The sequence below is a fragment of the Rhynchophorus ferrugineus genome, unplaced genomic scaffold, assembly GCF_030347505.1.
Source record: "Rhynchophorus ferrugineus isolate W39M unplaced genomic scaffold, kcgeb_rfMv2 rfM1, whole genome shotgun sequence".
In the NCBI taxonomy this organism is placed as follows: domain Eukaryota; kingdom Metazoa; phylum Arthropoda; class Insecta; order Coleoptera; family Curculionidae; genus Rhynchophorus; species Rhynchophorus ferrugineus.
The window spans coordinates 8,690,846-8,710,203 of record NW_027472580.1 but is presented as its reverse complement, the minus strand read 5'-3'; the positions used below and the strand labels follow the sequence as shown (position 1 = coordinate 8,710,203).

General features: G+C 34.0%; 5 protein-coding genes and 1 non-coding gene across 7 annotated transcripts in view; 5 read left to right on the top strand and 1 right to left on the bottom strand.

Moving 5' to 3' along the window:
• The window catches only part of thoc5 (THO complex subunit 5), a 38,734-nt gene extending 38,124 nt beyond the window's left edge, over positions 1–610 (top strand). Inside the window, exon 15 of the mRNA XM_076415671.1 lies at positions 54–610. Within this exon, the coding sequence (XP_076271786.1) occupies positions 54–120 (67 nt within the window). The 3' untranslated portion in view covers positions 121–610. The remainder of the gene's footprint in view (positions 1–53) is intronic.
• A 3,738-nt stretch (positions 611–4,348) lies between these two features.
• Positions 4,349–5,915, bottom strand: PolD2 (DNA polymerase delta subunit 2). The gene is made up of 3 exons (XM_076415696.1): positions 5,408–5,915; positions 4,546–5,343; positions 4,349–4,484 (listed from the first exon to the last, which is right to left on the bottom strand). Exons 1-3 carry the CDS (start codon positions 5,796–5,798, stop codon positions 4,366–4,368), a joined length of 1,308 nt encoding a protein of 435 aa, XP_076271811.1. The 5' UTR covers positions 5,799–5,915; the 3' UTR covers positions 4,349–4,365.
• A 2,107-nt stretch (positions 5,916–8,022) lies between these two features.
• LOC143203445 (sulfotransferase 1E1) lies at positions 8,023–12,809 on the top strand. Of its 2 annotated transcripts, none has more exons than XM_076415600.1 (8): positions 8,023–8,259; positions 8,315–8,508; positions 8,562–8,696; positions 8,796–8,895; positions 8,979–9,177; positions 11,823–11,949; positions 12,007–12,104; positions 12,170–12,809. In XM_076415600.1, the coding sequence occupies exons 2-8, from the start codon at positions 8,343–8,345 to the stop codon at positions 12,458–12,460; spliced, it is 1,116 nt and encodes a 371-aa protein (XP_076271715.1). In that variant the 5' UTR covers positions 8,023–8,259; positions 8,315–8,342; the 3' UTR covers positions 12,461–12,809. The 2 variants fall into 2 exon arrangements, with proteins under 2 accessions (XP_076271715.1, XP_076271725.1); XM_076415610.1 differs by having other exon boundaries at positions 8,028–8,259; positions 12,007–12,101.
• Positions 11,702–11,774, top strand: TRNAR-ACG (transfer RNA arginine (anticodon ACG)). Its single transcript has one exon. It is a non-coding gene; the product is annotated as a tRNA-Arg (tRNA).
• Positions 12,810–15,941: 3,132 nt separating the features above from the next.
• On the top strand, positions 15,942–16,771 carry LOC143203438 (uncharacterized). The gene is made up of 2 exons (XM_076415569.1): positions 15,942–16,252; positions 16,284–16,771. Exons 1-2 carry the CDS (start codon positions 15,955–15,957, stop codon positions 16,589–16,591), a joined length of 606 nt encoding a protein of 201 aa, XP_076271684.1. The 5' UTR covers positions 15,942–15,954; the 3' UTR covers positions 16,592–16,771.
• Positions 16,748–17,831, top strand: LOC143203444 (uncharacterized). Its single transcript, XM_076415585.1, has 4 exons — positions 16,748–16,979; positions 17,123–17,189; positions 17,353–17,653; positions 17,708–17,831. The coding sequence occupies exons 1-4, from the start codon at positions 16,885–16,887 to the stop codon at positions 17,746–17,748; spliced, it is 504 nt and encodes a 167-aa protein (XP_076271700.1). The 5' UTR covers positions 16,748–16,884; the 3' UTR covers positions 17,749–17,831.
• The last annotated feature ends 1,527 nt before the right edge of the window (positions 17,832–19,358 follow it).

The window sequence follows — 19,358 nt, the reverse complement described above, 5'->3', positions numbered from 1 at the left end:
ATTTGCTAAGCAATCAAGAATCACAAAGGTTAAATTAATAAACTTTTTTTCAGTGGAAGAAATAAAAAGAAGCCCTTCAAATTTAGAAACATTGGAACTGGAATATTTACTCAGTATTAATGTCTTTTAGGGGTTGAAATAAATAACGATTTAAAAAGTACTTTTATTTAGTTTGAAAATTAATTGCATAATAATATATTAGGTGTTAAAATTAATTTGTAGCATTTTTTTAATAGATTATCCAAAATGGAAATATTTGGTATCATTAGCTACTGCTTTTATCTATCTTGAAGAAAACGACGAATCCTGTTTCTGAACATCTTCCACAACAGGTCATGTGCTATTAATAGAAACAAGTGGTTGTTGAAGAGAGCAACATCTGGAGAATACCAGGGATGAGCTAAAGCACTGTCATACTAAGAAATAATATTGTTACATCTTTCGGAGTATTTTGACTGTTTTGTTTGAATAGTGTTCAAATGTTTGCTAGCTGGTAGCGATCCAGTTATGACTAGAAAAGCATCAAAGATGATTTTTACCAATTTTCTATAAGAATGTAAAAGTAAACGTTTAAAATGGGTTATTGGAATATATTATATTCGCGAATGTATCCTGGTTTTTTTTTACTTTAAAAAGGCATTTATTAAGAAAAATTGATATGATATATATTAATAAAACTATTTTCTATCAGTCTGGCAACAGGGCGACACCATGTCAAAATAACTTCAATAGTGAGTCTCTTTGAATTTGTTTTGATGATATGTTTATTCCTACTTAACTAGCATAAGATTGTATTTACTTAGTTTTGGGTAAGGCTTATCAATAACTATTAAAGAACATGATGGTTGTAACTCTAAACACCTACTCTGGTTTTATCAGATTCTCCTTACTGATTTCTTAGTTTGAATGAGTGTTCTATCCACCAATATGGGACTTTTCATTTACTCGTAGTTTATTTTAATTTAGTTTCATAAGATGAACCATATTAACTTTTTTTAATGAATATTTTTTGTAATAGGTCTAACCTGGTATGTAACTGCACTACTTGGTTCTCAGCAAACTAATCAATAGAAAAGTCCCTCATCAGAATTAGGATTCTAATTAGTTGAATAAGATCCCTTTAAAGTTGGTATTTTCTTCCTTTGATTAAGCTCATCAACTTGCATGCTTTTATTTAGTCCATGTCTTATAGCATTTAATCTAAGCTTCAAAGAATGCATGGTATCATTTACTTCCTTCATTTCTACGCTAGTTAAACAACTATCCAGTATAGTTGTCATCTCTTTGAGAGCATTTTTCTTAAAACTTGGATCAAGAAAGCCATCGGACTGGCGCACTTTACTAATTTCATCTGTAGACGAAGTTCATCCTTCCCCACTTTCACTGTTTGAAATGATTTCTAATAGGTTTTGTTGATCTGAAAAAATTGCAACTAATAGTTTTTGATTACCTAACTATAACGTATAACTTAATAATTCACTAGCTTAACAACTATTCCGCAATTTTAAAATAATAGGTCATAATCGCATGTCAATCAATCGAAAATTCGTTCTACAAAAAAGTTATTTACAAATATTTCGTAGAGCTCGTGAAAGTATTGTGATATTTTTTTATTGCTTTTTTAGTTTCACTGGAGATATTGGTTGATTTGTTGTAATGTTTTTTGTTTGTAATGACTAATTTGTTGCCTTTTATCATATTGACATAAGTTATAAAGATAGTGATGAATATTTAGTTAAGTGGACAATCAGGGGCCTACTTATTTACCTGGTGGCTTATATGCTCTATTTTTACATTCAGTGTCCCTGAATTTCAAATTATACGCTGATACTATGTTATATAAATATTTATGAGTCACTAAATCAACTCCTTTTACATTGTCTATATCTATGTTGCTTCTTATTTCATCTAATACCGTATCAAATGGTTTCTTAGTTGGAATTGCCTCTTTATCTGTTTTTGAAAGAAATATCGACATATAAATTAGAACGAATGGTGTATTTCTTTTCGCAAATATCTTTTGTTCTTCCATAATGACATCTATTTAATACTTAATTCTACTTATAATATAGCACAATAAAATTTAAACAAAAAATAAACTAAATGTAAATCAAGTATTTCAATTAAATGATATACATTATAAAGCAACCTTTATAATAAAATAAGGGAACCTCTATATAATAAGACGAAATAAACTCAATAATAATACAAACTAACCAACAACAAAAAAAGTACATATATAATATAATAAACTAAATATTTTAAATAATATATTAATCCATATAATAAAATATAATAGAATCTACATAAGACATTAAAGTAGGCTAAATAACAATATAATCATGGCCGAAATGTGTTTTAGTATATTCTACTTCACATTCTTCTCCTTTTTGCCTTAAAATCATAGCAGCTGGACAATGTGTATTAATTTTGTTACTTCCTTGAACTTTTAAATGCCTCTGACCTTTTGAATTACTATTATAAAAGCCTGATCTATTGCAGTGAAATACTGTTGTACTGAAATTTAAGCATAGTAAGTAGGCCTTCTTTTGATAAATGAAGCTCTTGTAGTTTGCTCTATGTTATCTTTCCACATTTCAAATTCTTATTATGTTATTAAATTTAAAAATTCTCTTTTCAATTTGAATGTTATGTGAGGTTTGTTATGTGCTTCATTAGATCTGACTTTGTAGTGTTATGCTGGCATAAACTACAGTGATAGCAGGATGTTTCACTTGGGATCCAAGATGTCTTAAATGATTTTTATTTTGGTATCCTTTGCCACATGTAATGCATTTGTAAATTAATGCCTTTTTCAGCTTCATAGAATCAATTTTATCTACAATACAAATAAATCATTTCAAGATCAGGATGTAACTAAAAACTTAAGAATGATTAGAAACTCACCTGAATGACAATTCCTAATATGGACATATAAATTAGAACGAATGGTGTATTTCTTTTCGCAAATATCTTTTGTTCTTCCATAATGACATTTATCTATTTAATACTTAATTCTACTTATAATATAGCACAATAAAATGTGAACAAGAAATAAACTAAATGTAAATCAAATATTTCAATTAAATGATATACATTATAAAGCAACCTTTATAATAAAATAAGGAATATAATAAGACGAAATAAACTCTAAATAAGACGAAAAAAACTAAAAAATAATAATACAAACTAACCAACAACAAAAAAAGTAAATATATAATATAATATAATAAACTAAATATTTTAATTAAATGATTTAAATAATATATTAATCCATATAATAAAATATAATAGAATCTACATAAGACATTAAAGTAGGCTAAATAACAATATAATCTATGCTACCAGTAATCTATACATTTTTTCTGTCAATAAATTTTGACTTTTCAATTAAAACAAAAAGAAAATATAACCACGTAGAGCTCGTCTTATTAAAATTAGATTATTGTTACATGATAAAATATAAAATAAACTAATAAACAGACAGTCGTTATTCTATGAAAACCCATTAAACGAACCATAGAGGAATAGAGATTTAACTTCTAACTAAATTTATTTTAGAAAAATATTTTTTTTACTTAAATATCATTGGTCAATTAAACATGATGTCAAAGCTGTGATGTGCCAAACATTATTAATGAGCCAATCAAATGTCTTCACAGTAAAATATTTTTCTTACAGGTGCCTATAATGGGGATTTAAATTGACCAATCAAATTACTTAAATGGCTCATTATGGCATCCTCTGGACCTTGGGCAAAGCAAAACTATGCGCCAGAGTCCCCTATTGAGTTGCTCTTCTATGGAACGAACACACAAATGCACGTTCTACACAAACCATCTGACAAGGTGGCGCAAAATATATATTATCACGAATATATATGTTATAAAATGTATAGATACAATATTTTTTTTATTAGAGCCTTATTTTACAACGCGAATGTTTTTCCTTTCAAGCAGGTCTGACTATTATCTATTGCTTTTCGGTCATTATTCTCCACTTCCACTTATGTTTCCTAATATTTTACTTAAAAGACATATTCCGCTCTTTCCATAACTAGACAAAATAATGTTGACTTAATAAGCGGCCACAGGATTGATAAATAAATTTGCAAATTGAATAAAAACAACTAAATGCTGAACATCCTAGTAAACTACTAGCCAATATAACTATAACTGAGTTAACATCTTTAAACTTTATATATTTAAACTTAATATTTTTTATTGTTATTTGCTTCCTAGAACTAAACTCTTAGTCTTTCATGTAAATGTATGCATTGTAAAGCATTTATACTTCATCTAATTCATAAAATATAATGAAATAAATAAAAGAAGCCCTTCTGGACAGCTAGAAACAAAAATATTTTTATTTTGTTAGAAAATTAATTGTTTCACAAGTTAAATCCTGTAAGTTTAATAAGACCCCATCAAATGTTTTTGAGAAATCAGGTATGCTTATAAGACGTACTTCTTGTCCATTTTCTCCTATAATATTAAAAATAAAACATAATCTATCGATATGCTTATACTTCATATATAAAATTACCTTTAACCATTTTAGTTCCGAATTTCTCTTGATTACCAGCAAAAAACACATGAGGACATTCCTCTATTATAAATGGATCCTTGTCATAATATGGGTAACAGCCTAATGTATCAGGAGCAGTTGGAGCAAGATGATTCCATATTAAACAATTTTCCATTGCTTCCAAAGGATCCGTAATATCACAAAATCTCATTATATCAGTAACTGGTTGTCCTGATGTCCCTGCTATTTTCAAATCACCAACTTCACAAATATAAGGGTTAGGTGCTTGATTAAAAGATTTGTAAACTGAAGATTCAGGAAACATGCAAAAGTGCATTGGTTTTTGAGGCAAAATGTGATTAGTTGGATCATGTGCACCAGGCATCAGATCAACATCTACCACTTGACAAAGTTGTAATAAAAAACTATCAAAGGATTTAACTGCTTCAATAGTGTCCTGAGATTCGGTTTTCCTTGATATCATTGAAATAGTAGGTTTACTCGGTGGTGGTTCATTTCTTATACTATTACCAGCAATTATAACACGACATACTTTCGATGCCAAATCTGAATTGCCTACTATACCACTGATCCAATAAAACAATAATTGTAAGTTAACATAAATTCTTTCATGTTGAATAAAATTGACACCACTAAGAAAAAGTATATATACAGGCTCTTCAAATATGGGTCTCTTTATTTGATCCCTGAAGCTCACAAAAATAAGGTCTTCAACTTCAAATTTGCCTTTTCCAATATCTGTGCCCAATAAAGCACACGATATTCCAGTAACTAACTTTGTACCGTCTATATTTCCTTAAAAATAAAAAAACAACGTTGGAAGATAAGTTTTTCTTAATAATTTTTTTTATTTTGTTACCCATGATTTGATATCTTTGTACTTCATCTTCCATAAAAAGTACATCAGATTCATCTGTGAAATGTGATAAAAATGGTTGGGGTATTATTTGATTGCTCTCTGCTAATTGTTTTAAAACTGAAGGCTTTAATTTTTGGTCCTTAAACAACGTACCTATGACTACACACTTCTCATTCTGGGTTCTCATTTCTTCTGTTATTTTATGTAATTTACAAATAATATATTTATCACCCCATTTTGCTTTTATTTTATCGATTAATAATTTTTCCATGTTTTGTAATCTCGACACATATATATTACAATATTGTTTAGTGTAATCATTTTTTGATTGTAAAAATTTTTGTGAACAATTTTTATAACTCAGTGAGATTCTTTCGATTTCAGATGGCATTTTTACATATACTAAATTGTTAGTTATTAATACAAAATAATGAGTATACTTAATATTGAGCCGTTATTAAGTCTTGTATGCTAACTTAACTGAATATAACCAAAAAATATCATAATAGTTTTATTGTAGTAACCATTCAAAGAATTTGATTGGTTAGTTCAAAATAAAGGTATCTGTAACGGAAATATTCTGATTCCTTCATTCGATTGCGAAACCAACCGTTTCTTGCATTTTATCAAAATTATTCGACTCTCCGCCCTGTCCTATTATTAATAATTTTTTGAACACTTTCGTTGTCTCTATAATAACGCAAAATATTATCTAAGTATTCTGTAGTTTTTTGTCGATGTGTAATTTGGAATTAATAATAAGTATTAAAGTTTTATGCATTGTCCATTGCTACAACAAGAAGGCTGATCAATTAAAAATAACTATTTTTTTTAACCCTATATCAAGATTTTATGGTATACCAACAGCAGATTATACCAATCTGCAGCCTGAACATAAATATATATGTCAGATAGTCCTTGAATCTATATTTTTGTTGGCGTGTAATACTCCAAAAGAACATTTCGAAAGTTATAAATGATAGCGGAAAGAGGTAGTTTTAACACAACTCTATAAAGCGCCCACAAAATATAAAGTTGTGAACACATTAATTTAGATTTCTGAAATTAGATAGCTTTAACGTTGGATTTAATATTCAATCATCGATCCATTTTCGCATGTCTGAATTCATTCATTCATTCAACATTCATATTCAATAATCAACAACATGGATTTTTTAGTCAACTCATATGCTAGTAATTATCCCTCCTTTTGGACTCTGCAATTTGAATATTCTTTGAGAGTTTGAGGTGGGTTTTCGTCCAATAAGCCTTGTTAATTCATTAACGTTTTGGTCCTTCAGGCCGTCTGTTTTCATTGATATCAAAACTACCATTTGTAATCGTTAAAAAAAATTTATTAAAAAAAAAACAAAGATAATGAATGTCAATGTAATTTTGCGTTTTCTATAATTATCGTCGGTTTACGGTGAATATAATAACTTGGCCCATTTTGATTTGATGCTAAGGTGCGGAAAAAGTCCCGCTACTATTTTTTTTTTAATTATTATTTTAAAGTCTCCTTTTACCAATTATGGGGTTTATATCTGAACAGGACCTACAACGTAACATGGGCTCCGGAACCACGGCCTCAGCATTAAGCCTACCGATTAGCGAGTGACCAACTTAGAAAGAAATCATCCCAGAAGACATCCGGGTCTTACCCAGCCTGGTTACTGGCGTGACTGGGATATCCATTTGCTTTTCAGATTTTACACTCTTGCCTAGAACATTCACAAATTTTAAACAATCGCAAACATAAATTTACGACAGCAGGATTCGAACCCGCGGCTATCGCAACAGTAGGAGGGCCGTCCCATCGCTTTTACCACTGCGCCACCAAACCGGCCGCTACTATCTTGATTGTGCGCTATCTTAGTTATATGATGTTTAGTTCAGTTTCGCTTTAACCATTGTATTGTATAGACATCCAACCTTTTTTATAAAATAATATGCGCCACAAGAACGTGCAGAAATAGTGACAATATTTATTGAATATAATCCTTACATTATTGCTACTCAGCGGAAATTGTGTCAATGTAGCGCGTTGTATTATTTTATGTAGAGAAATGTCAAAATCGTCGAATTTAACAGTTAGGTTATATTATTTGACAGTTATATACATTACTAATTCAAATTTTCACAGATATGTACCGCTGTACAAAATAAATTCAAAATCCTAGTATAACAAGAACAATTATATAATTATATATAAGTATACAATTTAGAATATTATAATTTTCATTCTATATTTATAACAATTTTAACTCTAGGATTAGGATATTTTGCAAATAGTTTTATCAAGTGTCTTCGTTTACTATCTCTTCTTGATTGTATACATTTGTTGTTAAGAAGAACTGTCTAGATTAAAGTCAAATTTCGGAAATTTAAAATATATTTTTAATGACCTCGTTTTCATTTTTTGATTATATAAACTTATATATGGATATAAAAATGAAAGTTTACACGTTAAGAAGCCGCAGGAAGGATTCGGATTATTTTTGTTCGCTATACGAATAACTTTCACCATTTCTCATATTTTTGCGGTTTTTTGCCTTAATTTAAACGCTTCAAGCATGTTTTAGCGTCGAGTAATTTCATGAAAATATTAAATTATATCTTGTAGTAGACCAGCCTTGTCTTTTATTGACTTATTCCCACCATATTACCCATATTTATCCCCACTAGTGATAACTTTCTTAACAGAAATATTTTCGTTACAAAGAAACGAACTATTAAACGACGCGCCGTTATTAAGTTTACCTTAGCAAGTTAATAATCATGCAATAAATATACCGTTGAAGTCGACAGGATTTTCTCTTTATTGCGAACATCAATAACGTTTGAAATTACGGGTGAGTTCTTTATATTAAATCATTGCTTTATATTTGAATATTTATATTTTGTTAGCCCCAAATAAGTGATAAAACAAATAAAAATGCCTCTATATATTAAGCCCGATATATTCGATAGAGCTTCGTGGAAAATGGAAGTGGAAAAGGATACTAAAACGACCGTTAAAAATAAAAAGTGGGTACCCTTTCCTTACAATATAAGCAAAATTGATAAAAGCTTAAATACGAAATTACTTATGGATTTTACAGGTTAGTGAATATATTAATTGATTAATTATCTGGTTAATAACAGGTAATTTTAGGCGAACGAACGAGTTTTGTTCAGGTGGGACCGGAAAAGTGGTTCTTTCCGAGCGGGTTTGCCAAAGAAGCTGATGATATGTACAATTTTCAAGTGAAGAGCGATGATGTGTGGGTTATCACATTCCCGAGATCAGGTAACGGCTATAATATCTTATTTTTTCTAACACTCATATTCAAAACATTATAAATACAAAGTAAAAACTCGCAAATATTGTAGAAACCTTTTTGTATAGGTACCACCTGGACCCAAGAGATGGTGTGGCTATTGTGTAATAACTTGGATTACAAGACGGCTTCTGAAGAACCGCTGATTTCGAGATTTCCCTTCTTCGAGTACGTAGAGCTAAAACGCGACACCAAAAAAAAAGTGAGAGCGGTTAATTTGCATTATCGCATCCGTTTTTATGTATTTTCAGATTTAGTTGTTTCGTGCATAAGGATCTTAAGCAGGAATTGTTAGAAAGGAACAGGAATGATCCTAAGAACTACAAGTTCGTTAAGAATATGGATTATCCAGGTTGGAAATTATTGAGCGAGACAAAAGGAAGAAGATTTATAAAGACTCACCTACCATTTAGTCTCTTGCCGCACAATATAAAAGAAAGCGGTTGCAAGGTATGTTTTACTAAGAGTTTCTTTATTTGAATTTGTGTTTATTTTCGAAATAATTATCTATTAACTAATTAACTAGCGTAGATGTCAATCGCCCTATAATTTATGTATTTATCAATTCAAAATACTAATGATATATAGTAATTCAAAAAAACTTATATATTATTATGCACGTTTGGGCCCTACTGGGATACTGCTCGAAGTACAACAAAGACTCTTCTTTCGGTTCATATTGCTTTCATTCTTTCAAGAGGAGCTCTTTTCTGTTATATTTCTTACTACTGGGTTTCAGGTTTTCTAGGTTTCTTTGTTTGGTCCACCTCCCAATCGCAAACTTTCCGTCTAAAAGATTTTCTAACCTGTATTTCTTGTTGTGTTATTTTGGCTCCTTTCAGATCCTTCTTAATTGCAGTGATCCATTTCATTGTTTCAACTTTCGACTTTTTTTGCCTGTTTTTTTAAAATCCGATTATATATATTGCTAAACTTTTTCTCTTCCTTATTGGTCCATGTATGTTTCTTCTTCAGTATGCTTTGGTTTTGCTTTTTCCTCCTTTCTTTTGGGTTTCTGAGCTTCAGCCCATAAAAACACTTCGGCTTGACCACAGTGCAATGTCTCAGTTTTGTAGCCAACATTATTTGTTGTAGATGTCTTTTGTGAATCTAAAAGCTGTATCGATTTTTTGACAACGAATCATATTAGCGATCCTTTCCAGTTCAGTTTTCGCTTTCGTCTAAGACGCAATTGAAGAGCAATGGGGAGAATCTATCGCCTTGCCTTACTCCTGTTTTAATTTCGAAGAATTCTGATAATATTCCCTTAAACTTCACCTTGGATTTTGTACCACTCATCCACCATTGTGATAATTGGTTTTCAAATCCAGACCTTGTGCCATAATCTGAAAAAGAGATCAATTGTCAATAGATTCATATACCTTTTTGAAGTTTAAAACCAATTTTACATATTTAGAAACTGCATTTGGAGTTAAAGTGTCGTCCGAATTTAGTGATATAGTCAGAGTTAGACAGAAGTTAATTAGTTACCTCCTCTGAACTACCAATATTTCAAACCAAAATTAATGAAAACGGTCAAGTTGTTTTTGAGTCTAGGGAGATTAACTAAGGACAATATATTGTCACATATATAGAAGATTGTGAAATTTTGTTATACATTTATACATTTACACATTTTATTATACATTTTTATAATAAATACATTACATTTTACTAATATTATATTTTACTAATATACTACATTTTAAAATTAAATACATATATTTTAATAAGGAAATTTTAAAGAATTTTATACAAATTTATAAGGAAATATTAAGGAAAATTTTTAGCTGTTCTATTTAACATCATGCTTTGTGTTATGTCATAAATTTTGATGACGCGTATCGGCTGTTTTATTGGACGGGCTATAATCAATTTGTCCAATATAATTTTATTTTGAATCCTTACCTTTCATGGGTATTGAGATTTTATGGGTAACCATGATGGTCAACGTAGTTATGACAAATTATACATTCATCTACAACATTTTCAAATTCTAGCAGAATTTCTGTAATAAATATATGGAAATATTTTCCTATTAACATTCAGTATTTCATAAAAACTCAATCTATCAACTGATGTGTTTTTTTCGATCACAAACATACAGAAGCCGAATTTTTATGTATAACATCTGTTGACACAGTTATTTATTATTTAATTAACGAATCATTTTTTTTTATAAATAAAATTGCAAAAGTTCCTTTATAAAATGTTTAAAAACTATTTTCTTCACTGACTGCTTTTCACACAATATTCCCGTAACCGGTAAAATATTATTTTTTTGTTATTAACAACATTTATAACGGATTATCATTAAATGTAATTCATAATAAGTTATTTTTACAAATATTTCAGCGGCTCTTTCGTTTAGTTGGTAAAGTCATAGTGTTTATTGTAACTTCTTTCTGAGAATGATATCATTTAATCAACAGCTCTCTGTCTTAGATGTTTTTTCAATTTTAGATGGCCAACAGAAATTTCTATACACTCTATCATTGATTTATTAGAATTTCGGTGGTGTTAAAGACAAATTGTTGATTATATAATAGGTGCATAACTCCAGCAATAAGATTTTTAAAATTAGTTCCTTTTTACGTCTCTTCATTACAAAAAAATTTTAGTTTAAAATTGCAATGGATATGATGTACGTTGTCAAAACTCATCATCAACGCTCCAAATTTATCTTTTCTTCCTTATTGTTTTCCTTAGTGTGTTGTTTTATTGCAATATCCAAACAATGATCTTTTTAAAAATCATTGTTTTATTTTATGGTGAGACTTTACAGGAAATCAATAAAATATTTGTTTATTTAGTAGGAAATAATAAATATAATTTGTGACATAACACGAATATTAAGTCTTAATTATTATTTAACAATATTTAATTATAAGTGCTAAATCCATCTAAAAGAGAAATTTAATATCTTCGAGGCTCTTATATTCATAAATCATAATTAAACACCTATGTAACGTAAGGTCCTGTGGCGCAACGGATAACGCGTCTGACTACGGATCAGAAGATTCCAGGTTCGAATCCTGGCAGGATCGGTTAATTTTTTTATTTTTTAAAAATATTATATATAACGATTGTTTCAGATTATTTATATCGCTAGAAATCCTAAAGATGTAGCCGTTTCATTTTATCATTTAAATCGAACCATACTCACCCAAGGTTATCGAGGAGATTTTCCAACGTATTGGGATTATTTCGAGAATAATTTACGTAGGTTTCCTTTCCTTGTAAAAGCTCGTTGAAGTTCACGTGTTTTGTTGCTTGCAGAGCCTTGGACCCCTTACTGGAGTCATATCAAAGAAGGTTGGCAGCATCGACATGACCCCAACGTACTATTTATTTTCTACGAAGACATGAACAAGGTAGTTGTAAGAAAACCAATCCGGCGACATTCACATTTTATCTCTTTTAACTAAACATCGATTTTCAGAACCTGAGATCATCGATCGAAAAAATTTCGGGATTCCTGGAGAAACAGTATTCGAGCAGCGAGCTCGACCTCCTGGAGGACCACCTGAAATTCGAAAATTTCAAGAACAACAAATCGGTAAATTTCGGTAGCTTTGAGGCAGCTGGGGTGTGTTTGAAGAATGAGGCGGGCTTCGTTCGGAAAGGACAGACCAACGGATGGAGGAATTATTTCGACGAGGATTTGGAGAAGAGAGCCGACAAATGGATCGAGGAGAATTTAAAAGATACGGATTTAAGATTCCCTTGTTAAAGTATTATGTGAAAGTTAAATGCATACGTTGTCAATAAATATTCATGGAGAGGTCTCAGGGTTTGCAATGCATTTATTTAGAAATACTAGTAAATATGCACCTTATGTTTTTACAAATATGCTATTCTAGTCATGTATGTTAATATATTGTATGTACTATTTCATGGCCTTCTTGATTTTATAGTTAAATTTATATATTGAAATGTCAACACATATATGAAGGAGACTTTCAAAGTCTGTCAAGTCTAGAATATTGAGCATACTTATTAATTATACAAGACATGGTGATACTTATATGTTATTATATATATTTATTAATTGTGAATCTTTGTACATTTCATAATCCATTTCTCCCCAAAATAAAAATTGTAAAATATTATGGTACATTGTCATTAATTTCACTTTAAAATAATAGAAATAAAATTATAAATATTAAAAACTAGCAGTCTGTGGTCATCTGCACCAAATATAATGTTGTGCTTTGTTTTTTTATATTTCGATCACATGCTTTTATTTGCTCAGAAAGTACTAAACTGTTGATTATATGAAAAAACTGACCAAAGTTGATGTCATCACTCATTAAATTTGGAAAAACACTCTGTGTGAAGGTGAACCTGACATTACTTGCATATGTAGATCGTTTGGCTTTTGAAAATCTTGCATCTTTTCCTTACATTTTCTTCATTGCGGATTATAATATGATCAATTCTATCCTTCCTAACTGCTCCTGGTTCAATATATTGGGCGTCCGAGGTTGGTGGTTTCCCTCCAGTTCAGATTCTTCTTCAGTTTTCAATAGACTTAATGCAATCTGGGATCTGAAATCGATTTGACTAATAGTAGAACCTATTGCCACTTGGTACATTTCCAGGCATTAACAATAACACTGTCAATTCCATTGCAGAATAATGGCCACCACCATTTTTTGCCTCTAATTCTGGTTCTCTTGTTTGCTGCAATGGCATTGTCATGCAAATCTACACCTCCCATGCCTGGTAGATAACATTTGGTTGAAGCACTATGCTGTGCTTCTTCTCCTTCCGCTTGTATCTCTTTACATTCATTATTAGCTCAAGGGTACCAAAGTTGGTAACGACTAATACAACAGAATTATCATGCCACCACAACAGCGAATATTTTGTTGTTACAATCAAAGTTCTTCTTTGGTTTTTTCGCTAATGCCTTTGTTATTTGAAGTGGACAGGAAGCCACTCGAAGAACAAAGTAAGAAGGTAATGGCTTGTGAAGAAGTTATCAAAAAATATGGTATGATTTTCAGGATCACGAACAACTTTCAACAAGTTTGTTACAACCCTTTCACCCAAAACCCAAGTTTTCATTAGTCTTCTGTGAAGCTCCGCTATAAGGGTCAAACTGATACACATATCCTCTAGCTGAGGTTATACACCACAGTTTGAATCCAAACCTTACTGGTTTCCCTTGTATGAACACCTTAGCAGAATGACGTCCAAAATATGGCACCATCTCTGATATCTTATGGGAAAATACACCAAACACGAACCGTTTATTTAGTTCATTGAAAAAAGGTCTTAGCTTGGAAAACTTATCAGAGTTGTCCAACTTATTATTACCAGAAAGTTGAATGTACTTCTTTATTTCATCAAGTCTATTCTGTGTGTGACATTGTTTTGCGTATGAGAGGGATTCCTTTTCATAATTTAAAATTCTATGTTCAATATATTAATAAATTTTATTGATCTATTTTGTATTTTTTTGTCATTTAGTATTTGCTAATAATAGTAAAAAATTGACTTGCGGCATGAATGCTTTAATAGAATATTTTCCCTATTTCCAAATATTCAACCAACAAGAAGAATTGATTTCTAATTAGTCACATAATGTTTTTTGTAAATTTTGTGGTTTAATCTAATGTAACTCAATGCAATTAATTTATAATTTTAAAGACATTTACATTAATCAAAAAAACTCTTGCAAATATTACTTTTATATTATCAATATTTAAAGATTAAGTAATAAAAAGCAAAAGTTATATCATCAAATTTATCTTGCCTTTTGTTGGATATATAAATAATTGGGTGGATGCGCCTACATCTAACGCCCTCTGTCGGTGTATATATGACATAGTTGATATTAAAGTAGTTTCCTGTAAATTATAATAAACGCTACGGCGCATGCTCGCACTAATGCCATCCGGGCAGGATGAAGATCCCGCCATCTTGATTCATTCTGTGTTGGGGCTTTGACCGATATGTTTGTCGAAATAAATAGAGAGTGACTCAGTTCAATCCAGTCTTTTAATTGCCCAAACAGCTTCACCAAATCGATTCTACACAATCGGTTCTAACAAATCAGAAGTGGGATAAAGAACAACGCGTGCACAGTGATTTATAGTGATTGTTTAAAGTAGTGTTTAGTGTGTAAACGACGCAAACTAGAATCCATGAGGCGAACAAGGTAATACAAAGGAATATTATTAAAACACTATTGTTTTAGATCAATCGCCACAAGGGCAGTTTGATTATTAATTAGTAATTAGCCATTAACACGAAAATAACATAATGTAAACAAACATCGGCGCGTACCCAAGCCACAAAATGGCGCCGAAATGGATGAAACGTAAACAAAGGATGCAGGTATGAATTTAAAACATTTTAATTACACTGTAGCAAGAAAAGGGAACTTTCTTTAAATTCTGAAAAAGAAATGTTGAAAAAAATTCGGCGCGGCGAATTAGTTCTAGGTAATAGGCGACGCAAATTGATTGTCCGCCTCTGGGCACAATGGCACAGGACCGGATCTGGTAAAATATTTTTTTTTTACAAGCGACAACGTTTTCAAGTACAACAGACGTACTTTCTATTTATTATAGGGAGTAGATAAATTTGAAAATTATATTTTTCTGATTCATCTGTTTTTTTTCCACAAGGGTTCTGTTGCAAATCGATAGACATGACAATGAGGTACACCAGCAAGTCGCCATGATGTGGAACAGCGAATTAGCTGTCTACATAGAGAGCAATAACCTGTGATACAACAATTCGCAACTGGCAGGCCACAGACATGGTGAACTACACAAGTTCGCTATAGTGAAAGACAACACCAGGTATACCAACAAGATTGACGCCACCTAGCAGTCCTGCACGATGAGAGACAGGAAGGGGTACATCAACAGGATGGGCGCCAACTAGGCCTGCATCATGAGAGACAGTACGAGGTGCACTAACAAGAGGGGTGCCACTGGGACTTCACCACGAGTTCGCAGACTTTGTATCAGGTATGTAAACAAGGTCGACGTCAATCTGGGGAGCCATGACAAGCTGCCCACCAACCTGGGTGTTCCACGACATGACGCCTACCAGACGAGCGTGCCGCCTACCTGGGGTCCGCAGTCAGCGTGCAGCTTCTTCGAAGGGCCCGCAACATGCATGTCGCCTACCTGACGGGCGTGCAACCGTCGTGCCGCCTACCTGGGGTCCGCAATCAACGCGAAGCCTCTTCGAGGGGCCCGCAACATGCATGCCTCCTACCTGACGGGCGTGCAACCAGCGTGCCGTCTACCTAGGGTCTGCAATCACCGTACAGGCTCTTCAAGGGCCCTGCAACCTGCTTGCCGCCTACCTGACGGTCGCACAACAGGTGTGACGTCCACTCGAGAAATCCACAACGAGCCGCCCACCAACCTGGGGGCCACAACGAGCGTTCCTTCAACATGGAAGGTCCACAATGAGCTGCCCACTAACCTGGGGGGGGGTCCACAACGAGCCGCCCACCAGCCTGGGGTCCACAACGAGCGTTTCTCTTACAGAGAAGGTCCACAACGAGCGTTCCTTCAACCTAGAAGGTCCACAACGAGCTGCCCACCAACCTGGGGGGGCCCACAACGAGCTGGCCGTCAATCTGAGGGGGCCACAACGAGCGTTCCGTCAACCAGGAACGTCCACAATGAGCGTCCCACCAACCTGGGGGCCACAACGGGCAGTCCATAAACAGGGGCCACGCAGCAGACGTGCAGCCAACCAAGGGGGCCACACGTACGAACCACCAACCTTGTGGAGCCATCGCAGACCAGCTGCCCAGCCAAGAGACCACTACAGAATCACCAAGCACGGTGACACCAAGGGTCAACCAACTGGTTGCCACCACGAGTGACGTTCCATGAACGTCTACAACCAGAATGCCAGCGCAAGGGGGGCCAACCAAACGGTGGCCATCGCCAGCGACGTTTCTATGAACGTCTACAACAAAGCTGCCTGCAAGAGGGGGGTCAACCAGCCTGTTGCCACCACGAGTGACGTTCCATGAACGTCTACAACCAGACTGCCAGCGCAAGGGGGGGCCAACCAACCGGTGGCCATCGCCAGTGACGTTTCTATGAACGTCTACAACAAAGCTGCCTGCAAGAGGGGGGTCAACTAGCCTGTCGCCACCACGAGTGACGTTCCATGAACGTCTACAACCAGACTGCCAGCGCAAGGGGGGCCAACCAACCGGTGGCCATCGCCAGTGACGTTTCTATGAACGTCTACAACAAAGCTGCCTGCAAGAGGGGGGTCAACTAGCCTGTCGCCACCACGAGTGACGTTCCATGAACGTCTACAACCAGACTGCCAGCGCAAGGGGGGCCAACCAAACGGTGGCCATCGCCAGCGACGTTTCTGTGAACGTCTACAACAAAGCTGCCTGCAAGAGGGGGGTCAACCAGCCTGTTGCCACCACGAGTGACGTTTCTATGAACGTCTACAACCAGGTGGCCATCGCCAGCGACGTTTCTATTTACGTCTACAACCAGACTGCCAGCGCAATGCAAGAGGGGGGTCAACCAGCCTGTTGCCACCACGAGTGACGTTTCTATGAACGTCTACAACCAGGTGGCCATCGCCAGCGACGTTTCTATTTACGTCTACAACCAGACTGCCAGCGCAAGAGGGGCCAACCAATCGGTGGCCATCGCAAGCGACGTTTATATAAACGTCTACTGCCAGGTCTCCACTACGGACGACAATAGCAGTCACGACATTCACATGAATGTCGGCAGCCAGTCCTCCATCACAGGGGATTCATGCAGCCAGACGAACAAGAAGTTTGTCCGCCATCAGGCCTTCACCATGGCCGACAGCAGCAATTACAGCAATCAGATTGAGGTTTACAGTCAGACCACCATCACAGAGGCATCCGCAACCAATACAGATAGTATATCAGGCCACAATTACAGTGAGTATTAACATTTAGGTTGACAAGACGAACATCTACAGAACCGCCAAGCAGACACTTCAGCGCGAACACGCACAGCCAAGCGAACCAGTTGAATATCTGCAGTCAGGCCACCAACATGGGGCCAGCATCATTCATTACAACCAGATGAATGTCTGCAGTCAGGCTACCAACACGGGACCAACAGCACGCACGGCAATCAGATAGACATTTGAAATCGGGGCATTATTAGAGTGAGTATTAGCTTCCAGGCCGACAAGATAGTTGTCTGTAATTAGACCACTAACATCGAGAACAGCAGCAACAACCATGCCAACCTAATGGGCGTCCGCAATCAGACTGCCATCATTAGGGGGAACCCAGTAGCTGTCGCCAACTAGACAACTGGCCATAAACAGGTTGCCATGTTGACAAATAAGCGTCTAAAAGGGGTACACCAAAATGTATGTTAACCACCAGGTGGTAATAAGGTAAAAGTCAACAAACGAGCTATCAAGATTTTGAAGAATAGTAGACAAACCGCTAGCAAAGTGGGTGTCAACAAACGAGCCATCAAGAGGAAGTACTATTAACAAAATTGCAGTAAATATACAGCCAATAAGGTTTATATCAAAGTAGTGATGAAAGTAGTAATTAAGCAGTATCAAAATTAGTAAACAAAACCTCAATAAACACACATGCTGCCAATATGGTGGATGTCATCAAACAGCCAAGCACAATAAAAGTCGCAATCATAGAAGATCAAGTAGTAATCAAACAGTAACAAAAATAGTAAACAAAACCTCTAGAATTACACATGTTGCCAATATGGCGAATGTCACACAGGCTATCAATAAGCAAAAATTCAGCAAACGCACCACCACAATGTGGACATAAACAAAAAGGCTGTTCAGAAACAAAATCAAGTAGTTACAAAGTCAATCATGTAGTCAGTAAAAGACGTCAACAATGGCCAGGTTTTAGAAGCAAGTCAGTAGCAGCAAGCACAAGCATCAAGTATTACCAGTACACAAGATTGATACAAGTAAGATAGACATCCTATTAATGTGCACAAATTAGTAAGGTGGGAGAATACTAGAAATCATTGGTTTCGTAGTATAAGTAGTAAATCCACATGAGTTTGGATTAAAACTAATTAGTATTTTGTTTCGAGTACATTATTATAGAAAGCAGATAGAGATTAGGAAATAACACATCGGCTGTTATGCAAAAGTTACATGGACACAAGAAAAGAAGGAACCAGTAGCATTCACAGAAGCAGACCATTGGAAGAATATTTTTGAAGATCACTCACGGTAAACAACAAATTAATCCACAGTAAACTTTGTAAGATGCAGATAGCGGTAAGGTAACCATTGTTATTAAATCAGCCAAAACTAGTATATAATAACAAAAAAAATTGGGAATCGAGATATTTTTTAACATCCAAGATTACTATTTTAAATTCCATGTTAAAATTAGAAACAATAGACTTTAGTTATTTTATACAAAATCTAAATAATTTGCAGTCAACAAACATACCAATTATGACAATTCAATTTTAATACAAACATAATTCATTAAAATACATATTTAATACGATAATCTGATTGGTCGCTAAATAATTTCAGCAAAATTAGCTAATAAAGTTATAGGATAAATTATGTTAAATAATAATGTTGCTGTATTTCAAGTTAAGTGTAAATTTCATTTTTGTTTAAATTTA

What these genes read in the sequence shown, in the direction of transcription:
- LOC143203438 (XM_076415569.1), top strand. Translation starts at nt 15,955, where the DNA reads ATGCATGCCTCCTACCTGACGGGCGTGCAACCAGCGTGCCGTCTACCT. An exon ending in GCGTTTCTCTTACAGAGAAG is followed by an intron (nt 16,253 to 16,283) that starts GTCCACAACGAG and finishes TCAACCTAGAAG; the next exon opens with GTCCACAACGAGCTGCCCAC.
- LOC143203444 (XM_076415585.1), top strand. Translation starts at nt 16,885, where the DNA reads ATGAACGTCTACAACCAGACTGCCAGCGCAAGGGGGGCCAACCAACCG. An exon ending in CTATGAACGTCTACAACCAG is followed by an intron (nt 17,190 to 17,352) that starts GTGGCCATCGCC and finishes GTCTACAACCAG; the next exon opens with ACTGCCAGCGCAAGAGGGGC. An exon ending in TATATCAGGCCACAATTACA is followed by an intron (nt 17,654 to 17,707) that starts GTGAGTATTAAC and finishes ACCGCCAAGCAG; the next exon opens with ACACTTCAGCGCGAACACGC.
- LOC143203445 (XM_076415600.1), top strand. Translation starts at nt 8,343, where the DNA reads ATGCCTCTATATATTAAGCCCGATATATTCGATAGAGCTTCGTGGAAA. An exon ending in TTATTTCGAGAATAATTTAC is followed by an intron (nt 11,950 to 12,006) that starts GTAGGTTTCCTT and finishes TGTTGCTTGCAG; the next exon opens with AGCCTTGGACCCCTTACTGG. An exon ending in ACGAAGACATGAACAAGGTA is followed by an intron (nt 12,105 to 12,169) that starts GTTGTAAGAAAA and finishes ATCGATTTTCAG; the next exon opens with AACCTGAGATCATCGATCGA.
- PolD2 (XM_076415696.1), bottom strand. Translation starts at nt 5,798, where the DNA reads ATGCCATCTGAAATCGAAAGAATCTCACTGAGTTATAAAAATTGTTCA. An exon ending in ACAAAGATATCAAATCATGG is followed by an intron (nt 5,344 to 5,407) that starts GTAACAAAATAA and finishes TTTATTTTTAAG; the next exon opens with GAAATATAGACGGTACAAAG. An exon ending in CGGAACTAAAATGGTTAAAG is followed by an intron (nt 4,485 to 4,545) that starts GTAATTTTATAT and finishes TTAATATTATAG; the next exon opens with GAGAAAATGGACAAGAAGTA.